This window comes from Octopus bimaculoides, chromosome 7 (genome assembly GCF_046866305.1).
Source record: "Octopus bimaculoides isolate indiv1 chromosome 7, ASM4686630v1, whole genome shotgun sequence".
Taxonomy (NCBI): Eukaryota; Metazoa; Mollusca; class Cephalopoda; order Octopoda; family Octopodidae; genus Octopus; species Octopus bimaculoides.
This window is the reverse complement of record NC_142934.1, coordinates 81,638,821-81,658,820: the sequence shown is the minus strand read 5'-3', so window position 1 is coordinate 81,658,820 and position 20,000 is coordinate 81,638,821. Positions and strand designations below refer to the sequence as shown.

At 36.3% G+C, this 20,000-nt stretch overlaps 1 protein-coding gene across 1 annotated transcript in view; it reads right to left on the bottom strand.

Moving 5' to 3' along the window:
• Positions 1-18,718, bottom strand: part of LOC106882255 (hypoxia-inducible factor 1-alpha) — a 44,195-nt gene extending 25,477 nt beyond the window's left edge. Inside the window, exons 1-5 of the mRNA XM_089355570.1 lie at positions 18,441-18,718; positions 16,407-16,503; positions 10,344-10,501; positions 7,500-7,573; positions 6,620-6,709 (exon numbers count right to left, since the gene is read on the bottom strand). Of these exons, the coding sequence (XP_089211696.1) occupies positions 6,620-6,709; positions 7,500-7,573; positions 10,344-10,501; positions 16,407-16,498 (414 nt within the window). The 5' untranslated portion in view covers positions 16,499-16,503; positions 18,441-18,718. The remainder of the gene's footprint in view (positions 1-6,619; positions 6,710-7,499; positions 7,574-10,343; positions 10,502-16,406; positions 16,504-18,440) is intronic.
• Positions 18,719-20,000: the final 1,282 nt, after the last annotated feature.

The window sequence follows — 20,000 nt, the reverse complement described above, 5'->3', positions numbered from 1 at the left end:
ACGTGATACTGCTAAGCATTTTGCCCGGCGCGCTAACCATACTGCCAACCCACCGCCTTAATAATGATGATAATAATAATAATAATAATAATAATAATAATAATAATAATAATAATAATAATAATAATAATAATAATAATAATAATAATAATAATAATAATAATAATAATAATAATAATAATAAGTTTAACAAGACTACACCGGGGAAGTTTAACAGACTACACCGGGGAAGTTTAACATGTGAGAACGATAAATCACTGCTCCGAAACTTATCCAAAAACATCGGAAATAAAGACATCGCATGGAGCCAAAAAAATAGCTGACAAAGGGCTGGACTATACCCGAGTAAGTAATACTCATTGAAATTTATTTCTATTTTTCCAAATATAATGATGTATTTGAACATGATACCTCCACTACCCGCACAGCGATCGTAAACACACGTGTTACATCAAAATCAGACCATCTTCGAACCCAAAAACACCATGTAAAAAAAAATTACAAACAGATTAAATAACACCGGTATTATTCCACCCAAGAATAACAACCGAGAAGTGCGTACTGTAAGCTTATTACGAAAAAAAGTACGAAGATTTGAAAGTGCAAAACAATCTGACAACAGAAATGAACGAACCGGTACCCTACGAAAACGATGACCATCAAAATAAAGGGCCGGACGTTGTTCCTCATGTCCCGTAAACAAAACCAAAACGGCATAAATGGACACGTGAGGAATACATTTCGATCCTACGCACCTATTTCACAGCAGTGCTCTACCCAAAAAACGAAAACGCAACAACACATACATATAAAATATGGAAGAAAAATAATGTAAATATAGACCTCGATAAAACAATGAACCCTAACAAACTAGCTAACATAAGAAGATATATTCTAAAAGCAAAAAAAATATCAGAAATAGAAATAGAACAATTGAAAGGAAAAATACATCAGGAAAATCTAGATAGTAGTCACACAGCAATACCAAATAATAATATAAACACTGAGATAGCAAAACACGAGGACAAACGTAACATTTCCGGCAAAAACGAAGTAAACAAAAAACAACAAACCCAGACCGTAAAGATGTATAATAGTGTACAAAAAGCACCAATCCAGAACACCACAGACAAACATATGAATGAAAAGGAAGGCAAAACAAATCTAAAACCTGGGAATAACGAAGGGAAACCTAATAATTACGATACTATGAAAATGAGAATAACCAAAGAACTGAAAACCATTGATCTTAGAATGGACCACAGATTATATCTCCCAAAAATCAAAATAGACAATAAAACAACATCAATAATAAATAGCATAAACCTGGCCGTCACGGAACTAACAACCACAGAAACAATAGGCAATATCACTGAGTTAAATGACATAATATATGCGGCAGCCACTGCAGCCACAAAAGAAGCAGGATACTCACTCAAACCTATCCGAACAGGAGTTCTACCACCCAAACAGACCTTGTGGATAAATAACATCCAGAACAAAATTAAAAAAAAGAGAAAAGATTTATCGATTCTCAACTAAATTAGTAAACAATCAACACAACTAAGTAACAAGAAGAAAACAAAAATACTGTACAAATACAGCATTGCAGAAAAAGACTTACCTGAGGCAACAGAAAAACTAAAGCAAGATATCCTTGCCAAAGCACAAAGGATCCGCCGGTATGAGAAACGCCAACATTTTTTTGAACAAAACAAACAGTTCAAATCCAACCCCAAAAAATTCTACCAAGAACTGGGTAAAAATAAAATAGACATTACTGCAGCACCAACAGCAGAAGAACTGGAAAAGTTCTGGAAACAAATATGGTCGGTGAAGCAACAACCCCAGAAAAGGACCATTAAAACAACGAACTTAGCACCTGAGCAACTCTGGACCTCTATAACAACTGAAGAGGTCACCCAGACACTGCAAAGACTAAGCAACCGGAAGGCACCTGGACACGACAAGATCCCCAATTTCTGGTTAAAACACCTGCCAGGAATGCATAAAAAACTGGCAGAACACTTTAACAACATACTAGCAGAGCCAGAGACAATGCCTGAATGGCTCACGAAAGGGAAAACCATCTTAATCCCCAAATCCACGGAAACAGAGAAACCACAAAACTATAGACCTATAACCTGTCTCCCTACGATCTACAAAGCCTTTACTGCAATAATATCGCAGAGATTAAGTAAACACCTGGAAAATAACAACCTGTTTCCAGAAGAGCAGAAGGGATGCTGCAAGGGCTCATACAGCCGCAAAAAGAAGAAAGGCCTCAGTATGGCCTGGGTGGACTACCAAAAGGCTTTCGACAGTGTTCCCCACACGTGGATTCTGGAAACACTAGCCATAAACAAGGTGGCACCAATTATTATAAAATACATAGGGCACTCAATGAACAAATGGCAGACAGTGCTACAGCTCCAAACAAAAGAGGGACTTGTGAAAACGAAAGTCATCCACATTAGAAGAGGAATATTCCAGGGAGACACGCTCTCTCCACTCCTGTTCTGCCTGGCACTCACACCTTTAACTGAATTGCTAAATAGAACTGGATGCAGTTACAAATGCTACGGAAAAACAGTCAGCCACCTTCTATATATGGATGACCTAAAATTATATGCTAAAAACGACAAAGAGCTAGAAACACTACTACAGACAGTACACGGCTTTACCAAGGAAATAGATATGAAATTCGGATTAGAAAAATGTGCTAAAGCAACCCTGAAAAGAGGAAAATTAGTTAAAAGTAGCAATATAACACTAGATAAAGCCAATGAAATAAGAGAACTAGACAAAAGCCAACCATACAAGTATTTAGGAGTCAATGAACTAGATAGGATACAACATACACAAATGAAAGAAAAAATAAAGAAAGAGTACTATAGACGAGTTAGATCAATACTAAAAACAGAGCTCAATGCTAAAAACAAGATAATGGGTATCAACACTTTAGCTGTCCCAGTTATAAGCTACAGCTACAACATCCTTAACTGGACACTAAACGAACTATGTAAAATAGACAGGAAAACAAGAAAAATAATGACAGGATATAGGATGCACCACCCAAAATCTGACATAGAAAGGCTATATATACAACGCACAGAAGGTGGCAGGGGTCTTATACAGCTAGAAAACTATTATAAAATAACCACCATAGGACTGCAAAAATACCTACTCCAGAAGCAAGGAAAACTAATACAAATAGCCACAAAACACGAACAAAACAAAAAATCTGTTTTCAGTATTTAAGGAAGCTGACAAATACAGACAAGAAATCAATCTACCTAACAAATACGAAGAAGAAGAAGAAGAAGAAGAAGAAGAAGAAGAAGAAGAAGAAGAAGAAGAAGAAGAAGAAGAAGAAGAAGAAGAAGAAGAAGAAGAAGAAGAAGAAGAAGAAGTAGTAGAAGAAGAAGAAGAAGAAGAAGAAACAACAAAAGCTATAAAACAAATGAAATCCAAACTAAAACTAGAACAGCAACGGACCATGATAAAACGATGGCAAGAAAAGCCCCTACATGGTAAATACTGGACTAAACTAAATGCAAAAGAAATAGACAGAGAAAAATCCCAGCAATGGTTGAGAAGCTCAGGACTCAAAGCAGAGACTGAAGGATTTTTATTTGCTGCACAAGACCAAAGCCTCCCCACTAGAAATTACCAAAAACACATAATGAAAAGAAACATAACAAGTAACTGTAGAATATGTGGAGATGGACAAGAAACAATAAGTCATATTATCTCTGGCTGCCCAGTCCTGGCTAAGAAGGAATATATTCACAGACATGACAGAGCTGGGACCTATATACACTGGAAGCTATGCCAACACTATGGAATAACAACAGAAAAAAGACGGTATAAACACACGCCAGAAAAGGTCCCAGAAAACGAGAAAGCCACCATACTCTGAGATATGCCAATACACACAGATAGAGAAATTAAGGCAAATAGACCAGATATAGTTGTCAAAGATCATGAAGAAAAAAAATGCTTTCTAATTGATGTATCAATACCAGCAAATGACAACGTTTCTCTAAAAGAAATGGAAAAACTTTCAAAATACAAAGACCTGGAAATAGAGATAACTCGAATGTGGAATCTAAAGACAGAAACAATTCCTATCATAGTAGGTGCCTTAGGTATAATAAAACATACTCAGATAAATACATAACAAAAACACCAGGACTTACAAATATATATAACATACAGAAAATTGCACTACTGGGTACTGCACACATTCTACGCAAAACACTTTCAATACAGTAAACATAAGAGCACCATAGCAATCCACAGCACATACCCAAGGCGCACAGAGCTGCGCTCGGTAGTGAAGTGAAAGCACGTTATAAAAATAAAACTACTGAACCATAATAATAATAATAATAATAATAATAATAATAATAATAATAATCTTTTGTACTACATACATAGACACAAGGCCTGAAATTTTGGGGGAGAGGACTAGTCGATTACATCGACCCCATTGTTTCAGTGGTACTTAATTTTTTCGACCCCGAAAGGATAAAAAGCAAAGTCGACCTCGGAGTGATTTGAACTCAAGACTCAAAAACGGATGAAATGCTGCTAACCATTTTGCCCGGTGAGCTAACAATACTGCAATAATAATAATGATAGTAATAATAATAATAATAATAATAATAATAATAACGCAAAACACTTTCAATACAGTAAACATAAGAGCACCACAGCAAACCACAGCACATACCCAAGGCGCACAGAGCTGCGCTCGGTAGTGAAGTGAAAGCACGTTATAAAAATAAAACTACTGAATAATAATAATAATAATAATAATAATTGATAGAAAAATCCGCAAGCTACTGACTTGTAATATGATGCACCATCCAAAGGCAGACGTGAATCGTCTTTACCTCCCCAGAGCTCAGGGAAGTCGAGGCTTGATCCAGCTTGAACTTACGTACAAAACCACCACAATCGTACTGGCCAAATACCTTGAAACAACCAACGATTGTATGCTGAAACTTGTTGAAAAACATGAAAGACCGAAAAAACTTCACTCTATTCTGAAAGAGAGCAAAAAATTCGCTACCGAACTCTTAGATACCTACCAGCTTGACCAGGTTGAAGGAAATGCGCCAACTGTTGCTGCAAAGAAAATAAAATTAATTGCAAAGACAAAAGCACATGAAAAATTAGCTAGCAGATGGGAACAGAAACCTCTGCATGGCAAGTATGTGGCTCGTAGCAAACAAGCTGATGTCGACCAGAAACGCACGCATCAGTGGTTACGAAGTTCAGGGCTAAAAGCAGAGAGTGAAGGTTTCATATTGGCTGCTCAAGACCAAAGCTTATTAACCCGGAACTACCAAGCCAATGTGATAAAAAATGGAGTTGACCCAAAATGCCGATTTTGTAACGATGCGATTGAAACTATAGACCACCTAATCTCAGGGTGTAGAGTCTTAGCACCTGTAGAATATAAAGCAAGACATGACAGAGTTGGCCAGTATTTACACTGGACAATATGTCAGCATTATAAAATCAAAAGCGCTGACAAATGGTATAAACACCATCTTGAAGCTGTGACTGAGGGAGAAAATGTATCGATTCTCTGGGACTTCCCCGTACATACCGACAAGACTATAAAAGCTAATAAACCGGATATTATTATAAAAGATCAGACAAAGAAGACGTGTTTATTAATTGACATGAGTATTCCCTGTGATCATAATATAGCGGCGAAAGAATTTGACAAGATCAGTAAATATAAAGACTTGCTAATAGAAATTGAAAAAATATGGCACCTCAAGGCGACTACCATACCAGTGATTGTAGGATCTCTAGGAATGATAAAAAAAAGGTACTGAAACCTATTTGAAAATGATACCAAGCTTACCATCTCTACAGGAAGTGCAAAAATCGTGCTAACTGGAACGACTCATGTACTAAGAAGAGCATTATTGCTGTGAAAACAACATCCATTCATGATTTTTTTTTTTTTTTTTTTTTTTTCTTAAATACATGTTTTACCTATGAATTTGCGTGTGTAAATTGGGAATGCATACAACGAGTTTCTCTGCCCTAGGTGTACAGAAAACACTCGGCGAGAAATGGGAGAAAATTTGAAGAAAGAAGAAAAAAAACAACATAATAATAATAATTATAGAGTCAAAATTAAAAGAAGAGTCCCATTGTCATCTAGTGAACGATATTTCGACATCTCGTGTATCTTTAACAGGTTCAACAGGTCGAACTATCTTTCACTAGATGACAATGGCACTCTTATTTTAATTTGGCTCTATATCTTCTGGAGGAGTTACCTCAATGCTTTATATATGAATAATAATATTAAAAATAATAGTAAGAAGAAGAAGAAGAAGAAGAAGAAGAAGAAGAAGTTTCCCTCTTAGGGACATCAAAGATTGTCAGAAGAGTTCTAAGCACTTGAAAGACAGCAGAAAACTTGTGGGTACCTAAGGTTGCAGATAGTAACACGCTACTCACATAAATCGTACCCGGAATAAGACGAAACCTGAGCCAAACCAAAACGATAATAATAATAATGATTCTAAAGTAGATGATGATGATAACAACAGCAACAGCAAAAGTAATAATTGGAACAACTCACCTGGTTATATCCCAGGTATCGTTTGATATATTTGGAAGTGTAAATGAGGTTTCCAGTTTCAGTGATGACCAGTAAAAACCCACCAATCAACTGAAAGAAAAACAAAAATATAAAGAAACCAACAAAATTAGAACAAAAACAATTCAGTTGTTTGACCTTAACCAGTTGAACATAACCCTTGGTGGCTGACGATATGTGCATCTCTGATCGTGAGCAGAAGTAGTTGGGGAGCATGATAGCCATGTATTGAGAGGAATTCTTTGGGGTTTGAATAATTCACCTTTGGAAACATGGGTGTTTTGCTCAACATCCTTAAACAAACCTTATTCAGGGACCTTTTGAGTGGGATGGACTACTCGACCTGAAGAAAATTCTAACTGGGCCCCACCTGCGAGGCCTTGGAGGGTAACTTTCTAATAGCAATCCCATGGTCATTCATGACAGACGGTTCTCTTTACTCTTTATTATTATTATTATTATTATTATTATTATTATTATTATTATTAACGTCATTATCATCATCATCATCATCATCATCATCATCATCATCATCATCATCATCAAGGTAGCGATCCAGGAGAATCATTGACACATGTTCGTCGAGTCTACTCCTATGCTTCGCTAAAGAGGTATAGTGAGACTGAAATCTGCCTGGAGTTTTTTTTTCCCGTACCTGTCGAAATTATTAAAATCATATAACTTATGAAAGTAAAGATGAATTTTCATCACAAATACTTTTAATTAGATTTTTTTATGTTTAATTAATTACTAACATTATTATTGCTTGTCTTGCAGCTTACGACTAAATGCAAATTTATCAAAATTATTGCTCACGATCTGTAAAACGCTAAGGTTTAATGAAAATAATAAACCCAGTTACCTCTTCTACATTACCAGGCTGTAACAGTTCAGTTTTACATTTCTCTTTAGGTAATAAACCTTTTCTTTTCAAACCTATATAAAAAGAGAAAAAAAGACAAAAAACAGAAAAGAATTTACGCAAAATTTATTATAGTAACTGAGATTTTGTATCATTCATCGTTAATCTGTTATTTTCAAAATCAGATAAATTATCATTCTTGTTACTGAGACTAAATTATTATTATCGTTTTTCTTTAGTGCATTGGTTTTAAGCATAGGCGCTAGTTGTGTAGTTAAGAAATCCGTTTGGCAACCACGTTGTTTCAGTTTTAATCCCATTGCACGGCATCTTGGGCAAGTGTTTTTTTTTATTATAGCCCCGGGCCCACCAATGCATTATGAGTGAATATGGTTGAATAGAAAACTTGTGGAAGCCCTTGGTATGTATAGGCGCAAGAGTGGCTGTGTGATAAGTAGATTGCTTACCAACCACATTGTTCCTGGTTCAGTACTATTTCGTGACACTTTGGGCAAGTGTCTTCTACTGTAGCCGCAGGCCGACCAAACCCTTGTGAGTGGATTTGGGAGACGGAAACTGAAAGAATCCCGTCGTATATATATATGGGTGTGTATATGTTTGTGTATCTGTGTTTGTCCCTACCACAGCTGGGCAACCGGTGTTAGTTCGTTTTGGTCCCTGTAACTTAGAGGTTCTGGAAAAAAGAATAGAATGATTGAATAAGAACCAGATTTTAAAAATATGCATTGTGGTGGATTTGTTCAACTAAACTCTTCAAGGAGGCACCCCAGCATAGCCGCAGCTCAATTACTTTAACAATAAACAATAAAAGATAATTTGGAAACGGCTGCACTCTCTGACATTTACATGCTACCCGAGACCAGATATTAATCTATGTAACTATTATTCTCTTTGAACAACTGTAATTTGGTGACAGCAGAAGAAAAAAAAACCTAGGCAGGGAAAGAATTCTAGAGGGGAAGTAAACTGAGAAGAAAGATCTGGTTATATTGGTTAGTGTGTAGCGGGGAAGCAAAGTAAATGAGTAGAGGAGAAGAACGAGTGAGTCGAGTGGCAAAGTCCCACCCAAGGAGAAGAGGGTCAGTGTGGTGCCGGTAGACGAGACACGAGTTGGCGGACAGCCCTCATGTTGGTCAAATGTCAGACCATTTTATTAAGTGTTACCGATTAGTGAGAAAGCATTTTATTTTGGATGCAGTCTAGAATGTCGGTATGTGCATTATCATAGACTGTATTCACACATTGGCCAACAAGTGCACCGATGCTGCCTGCTTACTTTTCGTTCATTTTTTTTCTTTTTTGCGCACGCGCGATTGGTTCTAATCGCACCACCTCAGAAATCACATACTTACTCTCTTCCTATTTCCACTTTTATAATAACTCGCTGATAACTGCACACGGATATTTTCTTTTCTTTCCTGTTATCTGTCTTTCAGTTCTATCTTGAGAAAAGGCATATGCTATTATATGCTATTTTTTAAAGTTATTGCTGATATTTTTGTATTTACATTCATTCTATGATTAATCCATTCATTATTCTTTGCTCGTGGAGGTAATCAAACCTATCTCATGTTTATTTCGTAGTATTGTTAATAATAATAATAATAATAATAATAATAATAATAATAATAATAATAATAATAGTAGTAGTAGTAGTAGTAGTAGTAGTAGTAGTAGTAGTAGTAGTAGTAATCATAATCCAATTGCAGATCAATGTTTCATCTCTTTCGCATTTATTTTAAAGTAATAATTCTTTCTAATTCTAGCACAAGGCCAGTAATTTTGATGGAAAGTGGCATCGACTCTTCCCAACTCAGTACTAGGTTGGTTACATTATTAAACGGCTCCGAAAAGTCTACCAATTCGCGGCCTTAAACCTACGTGGTGGGAAGGAGAGGAGATTTTAAGGAAGCGCTAAAAACTTTTGTTGGAAAACAGTTGGAGTATTATGTGCAGCACGAATACGTTTGATCAGTGAGTAAAAAACAATGACAAATTTGTGCCTTAGAAAAGAATTTTAAGTGGATTGGAATTCTAGTAGATCGGGTCAACACTTTCGATAGAAAGAGAAGTTGTCCAATGGTTTATTTTCAGTCTTTTTATAAACCTTTGTGTACCAGAACCTGTCACACATTAAGCATATTACAATTAAGTAACCTGCTGGGTTAGACTACTCCACATTGGTAAAGGGCAAATACCCTGAAACTAGTCTGTGGGTGTCTGAACCAGCATAGCGAACTGATGACATAAACCTGTGTCCATTACAACCTTCGAACAGGGGAGGTCATCAGTTTCCCCATGCTGGTTCAGACATCAACAGACTAGTACATACTGGAAAGTTCCAAAGAATCGTTACATTTTCTTCTTCAGTTACAGCCTCAGGGTGGTGCGTATACCATTTGCCAGCAGTTTTTGATCATTCCAAGTGCTCCTACAATCACTGGTATTGCAACCATTTTATTATTATTATTATTATCATTATTATTATTATAATTTGTTGTTATTATTATTATTATTATTATTATTATTATTATTATTATTATTATTATGATTATCATCATCAAGACCGTGAGCTGGCAGACCTCGGCTGAATTTGAACTTGATGTTGCCTTTCATCCACTTATTCTGAACGTAGCGAGAAACTAACAAACATGCAAAGGATTTCATTGAATGTTTGCACGTCTCTATCAGTTTCTAAAAAAGATATATCCTAACAATCTTTGGTAACTTTTACTACTAAAAGATCGCTCAATTTTGTTTTTATGTCAAATGTTTTTTTGTCATTTAGAAATAATAAAATTCTAAACGAAACCAAATACGTACCAAGAAGAAATTTTAAATAGCTTAACGATAGTCGCAATATACAAGTCTTGTTCAGGCGTTGTGGAGAATTCGCTACAAGAGGGACACATTTAGCAAGTTCCTCAAAATAACAATTTAGTTTATCTCGGCGTAACTTCTCGCTATAATTTCGCCATGACCTGCAAAAGAAAATTAAACACAATTATGATTTTGAAGTAGTTTATATAACAATTGGATAGGGTCAGTATTTTTATACTACATGTTTTAAACGGAAACATAAGTTGTCTTAAATAACATTTTAACCCAGAACATTGATACACTTAGCAATTATTCTGTTATCTTAATCTTTTTTGTCGTAGATGAGACACTGTATATTAAAAATAATGATACAGAAATATTGGTAGCCATTTTATAGTTGAAATTTATGGAAAGACAAAAGACAGAGACATGTGTATGAACAAGACGCAGGTGTATTAGTTTGACGCTCGGGGTAATGAATGTCTTTTACATTTCGAGCCTATGCTCTTCAACAGAACGGAATAAGAGAAAATAAGCAGTGAGAGAATAAAAAATCTTGTAGATTTAGTGGTCAAGCATGGCGGATTTTATACATTACTATGAAACTTTATGTATGTCTTTCATCTTTTACTTGTTTCAGTCATTGGAATGCATCCATGCTGGGGCTCTCCATTAAAAGATTTAGTCGAACAGATCGACTCAACTTGTTACTTTTAAGTCTGGTACTTATTATATCGGTCCCATCTGCCAAACCGATAAGTTACAGGGACGAAAACACACCAGCACTGGTTGTCAAGTAATGTGACGCCAAACGCAGACACAAAAACCTCCAGTCACAAAGAGGTAGTTATCTCACTTGTCAGTGCACATATATATTTTGTGCTTCATGCAGCCTTAAGGGGTTTCCAGTCCTATTTCTTGCAATATAGATGCTATTCAACATCCTCAGTCACAATTAGTGACGGTTAAATTTTCCTTTCTGGTTTTATATTGCGCTTAGCTACTTATATCAATGTTTTACATGTGTGTGGGTGTGTGTGTGTGTGTGTGTAAGTAATGGAGTGGCTGTGTGGTAAGTAGCTTGTTTACCAACCACATGGTTCCAGGTTCATTCTCACTGCGTGGCACCTTGGGCAAGTGTCTTCTACTATAGCCACGGGCCGACCAAAGCCTTGTAAGTGGATTTGGTAGACAGGAACTGAAAGAAGACCGTCGTATATATGCATATATATACATGTATGCGTGTGTATATGTTTGTGTCTGTGTTTGTCCCCCAACATCACTTGACAACCGATGCTCGTGTGTTACGTCCCCGTAACTTAGTGGTTCGGCAAAAGAGACCGATAGAATAAGTACTAGGTTTACAAAGAATAAGTCCTGGGGGTCGATTTGCTCGACTAAAGGCGTTGCTCTAGCATGGCCGCAGTCAAATGACTGAAACAAGTAAAAGAGTAAAAGACTAACAGAAATATTCTGATTAGTCAAAGTTATGAGCCGTGAACATCTATGCATCTCTGCCATCGATCAACGGGATTATTTATGCCTCGGTGATAAAAACTTATTGGCTTTGATGCTAAGAAATCTTTGAATGCTGTGTGAACCTGAAAACGCGTTTAAATGCTTAATACAATGGTAGTTAGTGGGTGAAAGATCAGGAGAACATGGAGGATGTGGTAAAGTCTCGTATTCTAAGTCTGTGAGTTTCTGCAGTGTCATTCTTGCAACATGTGGCTTTGTATTATCGTTGAGCAGAATTGGGCCACGCCGATTCGCCAATGCAGGTCCTATTTTTTACAAGTGAGCATGCATTTCAGCGAGTTGATTGCAGCAAACCTCTGTTGTAATGCTCTGATTGGCTTTCAGAAAGCTGTGATGGACAACACTAATTGCAGCCCACCAGACAGTCACCATAATCTTTTGCTGATGCAAATTTGACTTTGGGAAATGTTTGGGGAACTCATCACGATCAAACCATTGACCTGATCGTTTACGGTTATCTTAAAGGATCCACTTTTCGTCACAAGTGACAATTCGGTTAACAAAAGAGCAGAAAGAGCATCGAGCACACTTCAAAACGCCGAACTTTTTGATTTTCATTGAGTGCATACGGTACCCATTTATAGAGCTTTTTCATTTTACCAATCTTCTACAGATTGCGTGAGGCCGTTGTAATACCGACACCAAGTATCTGAGACATTTCTCTGACACTCTGACGTGGGTTTTGTTCAACAATTGCTTTCAATTGTTCAATATCAAGACTGCATGACCATCCTCTACCTTCTTGATCTTCAAGGTTATCATCCCCACTACGGAATTTCTGAAACCACCTTCGTACTCTGCGATCACTTGTGGACTTCTCTCCCCATGCTTTGTTGATATTGGCAGCAGTTTCAGAGGCATTGTTCACAAGCTTGAACTCATGCAAGAAAAGTAACCGGTCCTTTTTTGTCATGTTCATAATTAAGGGCCCCTATGCTTCAAGAATGTGCTCTGTTTGAAATAAGTAGAAAATTATTAAAAAGCATATATCAATAATTAAGTATATCGAAATTTACCTAAAATATAATTAATGATAAAATTGCGTTTCAAAGCACAACACTTAGAGCGACCATTATTTTCGGAACAACCAACTAATAAAGCATATTACTCTACCTCCGGTATTCGAGTACTATTTTTTCTCACCTTGCTTCACATTTATGTCCTTACTCTGGTATATATATATATATATTTTTTCTCTTCTTGTTTCTCTCCTTGTTTCTTTCTGTGTTCCTTTCTGTGGAAGAGCTTAGGCTCGAAACGTTAAAGACTTTTTCATTTCCCGAGCATTATACTAATACATTTGTTTGTTTTCTACACCACCTGTCTTCGTCTTTTGTTTTTTGTTTGTGAATTCTCCCCATATATATATATGTGTATGTATGTGTGTGTGTGTGTGTGTGTGTGTGTGTGTGTGTGTGTGTGTATTCTTTTATCTTTCTATGTTTCAGCCTCGAGGCTGCAGCCATGCTGGGGCATCGCAATTTTTCCACAGTGCCGTGCAGTAAGAGTGAACACAAAACCACTTGGCCTTCACCACACAGCCATACCTTCGCTGTACTTTGTTTGATATTATTTTAAATACATTATTACTTTTTATATTTTCATATAGTTTATAATTATAGTTTATATAACCATTTTTTTAATTTTGTTAGAAAAAAGACTCCTGCTTAGAAGGGCTTGCTTTGTTTTCTCAGACATGTATTAACTTGGCGCCAAAGAACAAAAACAACATAAAAAACAACAATGAATTTCTAAAGCTCCTCTCTATTTCACAAACCAAAAGATCCCGCTCCTTCCATTAACCTAAAAATATATATTCTCTGTCTTAATCCTACGCACGAAAAACTCTTACTCTTCACTGTTTAACTCTGCCTTAACCCTCCCTAAACACCCCACACTTTTTCTATCTTAACCCTATACTCGCTAAGAGAAGGCGCCCGGCTTAGTGGGTAGGGTATTCGGCTCACAATCGTATGGTTGAGTTCGATTCCCGGCAGCACGTAGTGTCCCTGGGCAAGACATTTTATTTTACGTTGCCGCAGTCCACTCAGCTGGCAAAAATCCGTGCTACCTGTATTTCAAAGGACCAACCTAGTTACATTCTGTGTCACGTTGAAACTTCCTACGTTAAGGGTACGCGTTTCTGTGGAGTGCTCAGCCACTTGCCCCTTTATTTCACGAGAAGGCTGTACCGTTAATAGGATCAACTGGAACCCTCATCGTCGTAAATTTTCTCTGTAATCTGCTGCTCTAACTTATGAAAACATCCAACGTTATGTTATTTACATTATTTACATTTGACGGATATTTGTCCTCATCTTGTTTGTTGTTAACACAACGTTTCGGCTAATATAGCCTCCAGCCTTCATCAGGTGTCTTGGAGGAAATTTCGCACTTGGGTTCTCATTCCTAAGGTATTTTTCGATGTTGTTGTTGTTGTTATCATTATTAAGGTCATTGCCTGGAATCGAACTCGGAATCTTGGGGTTAGTAGCCTGCGCTCTTAACCACTACGCCATAAGCCCGTGAGCAATTATGGAATGAATTTTTAGGGCTTATAGATCTAATATTTTCGTATCCTTCCTTAATACCGGTTCCCATATGCTGCTCATATCTGCACTCGGTCTGCTTAGGAGGTTGTTGTGTCCTAGCATATGTGCTACTTATTTTAGTCTTCGTATTTTCCAGTGGTGTTCTCGGAACTTCAGTAGAAGATATTACTGTTCTGTTATTTTAATATTTTATCTCTTTAAGGAGGCGAGCTGGCAGAATCGTTAGCATGCCAAAATTTGAAGTAAAGATTTCGCCTCTATGACTTAAACCACTTCTACCAGTTTTATTTCATGATAAATTAGAAATAATGATTCAGTATATATATATATATATATATATATATATATATATATATATATATATATATATATATATATATATATATATATATATATATATATATATATATATATATATATATATATATATATATATACATATATATATACATATATACATACATATTACACGAAGTATCTGTATTCTCTTCATATTTCAATAATACTTTAATGCTTCTCAGAGCCGTTGCCTGATTTTGGTACAACGCTATTCTAAGAAAAAGAAAAGTCTCCGGTTAGTAAAATTCCAGAATATCGCATATAATGTATCTTCCTGATTTTTTACAAGGTCAACAATTTTGCGGTGTGGTGATGGTGTGAACGTCCATTACATCGACCCGAGTACATGACAGGTAGTTTATTTTATTGACCATGAAAGGATGGAAGGCAAAGTCAACTGCGACGGCATTTGAATTAATTAACTAAAACAAGAAGAAACGCCACCAAGCAACTTGCATATGATATTCTTTTCCACTCTAGGCACAAGGCTCGAAATCTTTTGGGAAGGGCCATTCGATTAGATCAATCCCAGTACGCAACTGATACTTAATTTATCGACCCCGAAAGGATGAAAGGCAAAGTCAACCTCGATGGAATTTGAACTCAGAACGTAATCACAAACGAAATACCGCTAAGCATTTCGCCCGTCGTGCTAACGTCTCTGCCAGTTCTCTGCCTTGTTATTGCATACGATATTCTTTTCTACTCTAGGGAAAAGGCCCGAAATTTTGGGGAGGGGTCAGTCGATTAGATTGACCCCCAGTACACAACTGGTATTTAGTTTATTGACCCTGAAAGGATGAAAGACAAAGTCGACCTCAGCGGAACTTGAACTCAGAACGTAAAGATAGACGAAATACCGTTAAGTATTTCGCCCGGCGTGCTCAACGTTTCTTATTTCTTTACTGCCCACAAGGTGCTAAACACAGAGGAGACAAACAAGGACAGACAAATGGATTAAGTCGATTATATCGACCCCAATGCGTAACTGGTAAGTGTTTAATAAACCCCGAAAGGATGAAAGGCAAAGTCGACCTCGGTGGAGTTTGAACTCAGAACGTAGCGGCAGACGAAATACCACTCAGAATTTTGCCCGGCGTGCTAACATTTCTGCCTCTCGCCGCCTTGCATGTAGACTAGGAATCTGGTCCACGTAACTAAATGAAATAAGACATTTAGAAGGAAGAGTATTGCCGAAACACAACAAAAATGCGTGCAATTAATTCGACATTCATGCTTACGAACTTTTGTATTTCATTAACTTATCCTCTCAGCTATTTAAAAAATATACGCCACCGACTCCAGTCTGTTTAGAACTAAGTATCATCTATTCTGTTGTCTTATTTTACTTGTTTTTATTTATCCCTCTAGGTCAGCCCTGATGAAGCAGATTTATAGTCAAAGATGCTCCAACTGTGAACATACTATCTTATTTTCAGATAAAATGTATCTAAGCTGTTTTTTCGAATGTGCCTACACATATTCTAAAATGTTGCGCTGTTATTTGAGGTAAATTGCCTGTCATTTCCAGCTTTTCAAGAAAACATATATAAGCTACCTAATTGTATTGTAGATTTATAGATATGTTGGTTTTGACAAGATAAATTGAGTGGAAGCCAAATGTGTGTTTTCTTACCTTTTATTGATAAACCCATTTGTCGATTTAGGTTTTAATGATAGATAATTTGTGCCCAGAAATATTTCATTCACCTCATTTGACTGGCTCATATTTTCTGAAAATTTTAGAAATTCTGTCAAATTAACAAGATATATTATAGTTTGTTAAATGTAGAAACAATATTTGATATAAACATCAAGAGACTTGAATTCTTGCCAATAGACAAATGACTGCATTATTCTCATTATATGACAAATTTCTTTTAGAAACTTATGAATATTTATTGGTGAAAACATATAATGACTTAAGTATCAAATTTATCTAAATTTGTAGATGCTGAAGAAATATATAAAAATTGACTTAACATGATTAAGAATATAACAGAAAAGTGGCAATGATATTAAATTGACTAATAAAAAATGTTGTTGGCGCCTTTTATAAACTAATTCGATGAAGTTGAGTTATAAATACACACACACGCACTCAAACACAGACATACATATATATGTGTGTGTGCGTACGTGTATATATATATATATATATATATATATATATATATATATATACGAATGTGTGTGTGTGTGTGTGTAAACAAATAATGAGCAGAAAACAGGTGTGGTATTCAAAGCTTTATAAGATGTACTCTCGCTTCTACAAAATGCCGAAATATAGCGGGACACTGACGAGATAAAATGCATGATTGCATAATATCTATTTGTTTTGTAATTATCTCGATATTTTGCTGAGAAGAGCGAATGTCCTATAAATCTTTGAATATCAAACGTCTTCTGTTTATTATATCTTTCTATGACTTGGTTCGTACTCTACAATCTAGCTTATCCCGAGTATGGGGCCTCGTACCTTATTATACTGACACCGGAGTGGATTGAGGACCTCACCACTGACCCTGGCTTTGGCTGCGTGTCACACTTCCTTGTGCCTTTTTCTGTTATATATATATATATATATGTGTGTGTGTGTGTGTGTGTGTGTGTGTGTGTGTGTGTGTGTGTGTGTGTGTGTGTGAAGAATAAGAAAATGGAGATATTGAAGTTAATAAGTGTTTAGTATCAACAAAAAATCGATCATTTTCCCTTACAGCTGTTTCAGTTAAGCTTAGTGAAGTTAAATAAGTATTAAAATCATGTTTCTGAACTTAATCTCTTCAGAGGGAGAAAAGGATATACACTTAGATATTTTGTGAGCTAGTTTTTTGAATCATCACGGCAAACACAAAATATCTAAGTGTATATATTTTCTACCTCTGAAGTGATTTAGCTCATAAACATGATTTTAATACTTATTTAACTTCACTGAGCTGTAAGCGATAATGTTCGATATTTTGCTGATAATAAACTCTTATCAACTTCAAGATCTTCATTTTCTGTTGGGTGCTTATTATTTCGGGAGTGAGAGAAATCAAGTGTTCTGTTAGTACACAGATGTATTGAATTCTATGTCTTCCTTTATTCTGGGAGCCACTATGCAAATACTTCCGCTCCTGTCATGGCCTATACGATATCACCAGCAACATTTTTACTGTCCCGAGACCTAGGAATTATTGGGCCAACTTCCCGATTCCCACGGTGCATAAATGACCGATATCACAGCATTCTCCTGGATGGGACGGTCAGTCACTTGCAGAGTTACTCACTTACAACTGAGTAGACTATAACAACGTGAAATGAAGAGTTATGGTCAAGAATAGAACGTACCGATCTTTTCCGTATTTGAAACCTCGATCTTGCGATCATTAGTTCCACACATCACCACCAAAGGCACCTCTACATAAACGAATTACTGATGAAATATTGATTTCAAATTCTGGCACAAAGCCAGCAATTTCAGGGAGGAGGCAAGTCGATTACATCGACCCCAGTACTCAACTGGTACTTATTTTATCAGCTCAAAAGGATAAAGATCAAAGACGACCTCGGTGGATTTTGAACAAAGAACGAAAGAATAGTCCATAAACGTTTTTGTCCAGCGTGCTAACGACTCTGCCAGCTCGCAACCATAATTACTAATAGCATATTGAAAATTATAACTTACCTGCGTTGTAGATGAGAGCAGAACTGTATACAATCCTGTTTGATATTTAGTAAAAACTTGAAATCCCTTGAAATCTAATCTTAGTGGACATTTGTTGGACGAAACAACGCTCACATATTAGAGGCGATAAAAATTGTCTGTTCATCACGAAATACAAACTTAATTACTTATGCTTTCCTAAGTCATGGCGCATTGGGTAAATTCAGGTTACAAGATTACATTTGGACAAACTATAGGATACAATTACCTAAAAGGTGAAATCAATGAAAACATATGACACTTATTCATGTATGCAAGCACGAATGTGTACGGTGTGTATCTGTACATACACACACACACACACACACACACACACACACACACACACATATATATATATATATATATATATATATATATATATATATATATATATATATATATATATATATATATATACATATACATATACATATAAATATCTGTTCCCACCAAAATAACTTTGAGATCTTTTTAACAACGAAATCTAACAGCTGTCGATAATGTCCTTAAACATCTTATCAGTCTCTCTCTCACTCTCTCTCTCTCTCTCATTCTCTCTCTCTTTCTCCACACACACACACTCTTTCTCTCGCATACAGTATATATATATATATATATATATATATATATATATATATATGTACGTGTGTGTGTGTGTGTGTGTGTGTGTGTACACGAGTGTCTCTGTGTGTGTATATGCATGTCGTGATAAGATGTTTCATAACCATCGACAGCTGTTGGATTTTGTTTTCGAGAAGATTTCAGAAAAAGTTACATTATATATATGTATTATATGTGTGTGTGTGTGTGTTTGTATGTTTGTGTGCATGTGTGTGTGTGTGTTTGTGTTTTGTGTCTGTGTGTGTATACATATATATATATGAAAGAACTTGTTGCTAGTTCAAATATGTTGGACATATTCGAACCTGTAAGAAGGTCATTCTCTGCTGTAGACAAAATGGTATAAGAACACCAGGTGAATTCAGAACACCCTCATTCTAACTCGACGAATGCATTCCGAAGTTAACTTGTTATTAGCATCGAATATTCTGGAAAGTGAAGCAATTCTAAATTAAGTAAGAGACTAGGTTTCTTCAATTAGTTTCTAGTCAAAATATTGTGACTGGTGGCGCAGTATTTTGATAAATAAGATCTTGATTTATTAAATATATAATTTCGGCTTCTAGGAGACGTTTCATGATAACGAAGTGGTAATGAAGACCAGTTCCATTCAAGCAGGGAAGAAAAATTCAATACTGAAGACTTATACGAAGTTGACAAGCCACTAAGGAAAAGGACATGTTTATTGTCTGGAGACAAGAAGTGTGTTGTGTTGGCACTCCGTCGCTTACGACGTCGAGGGTTCCAGTTGATCCGATCAACGGAACAGCCTGCTCGTGAAATTAACGTGCAAGTGGCTGAGTACTCCACAGATACGTGTACCCTTAACGTAGTTCTCCGGGATATTCAGCGTGATGCAGTGTGATAAGGCTGACCCTTTGAATCATCACAGGCACAACAGAAACAGGAAGCAAGAGT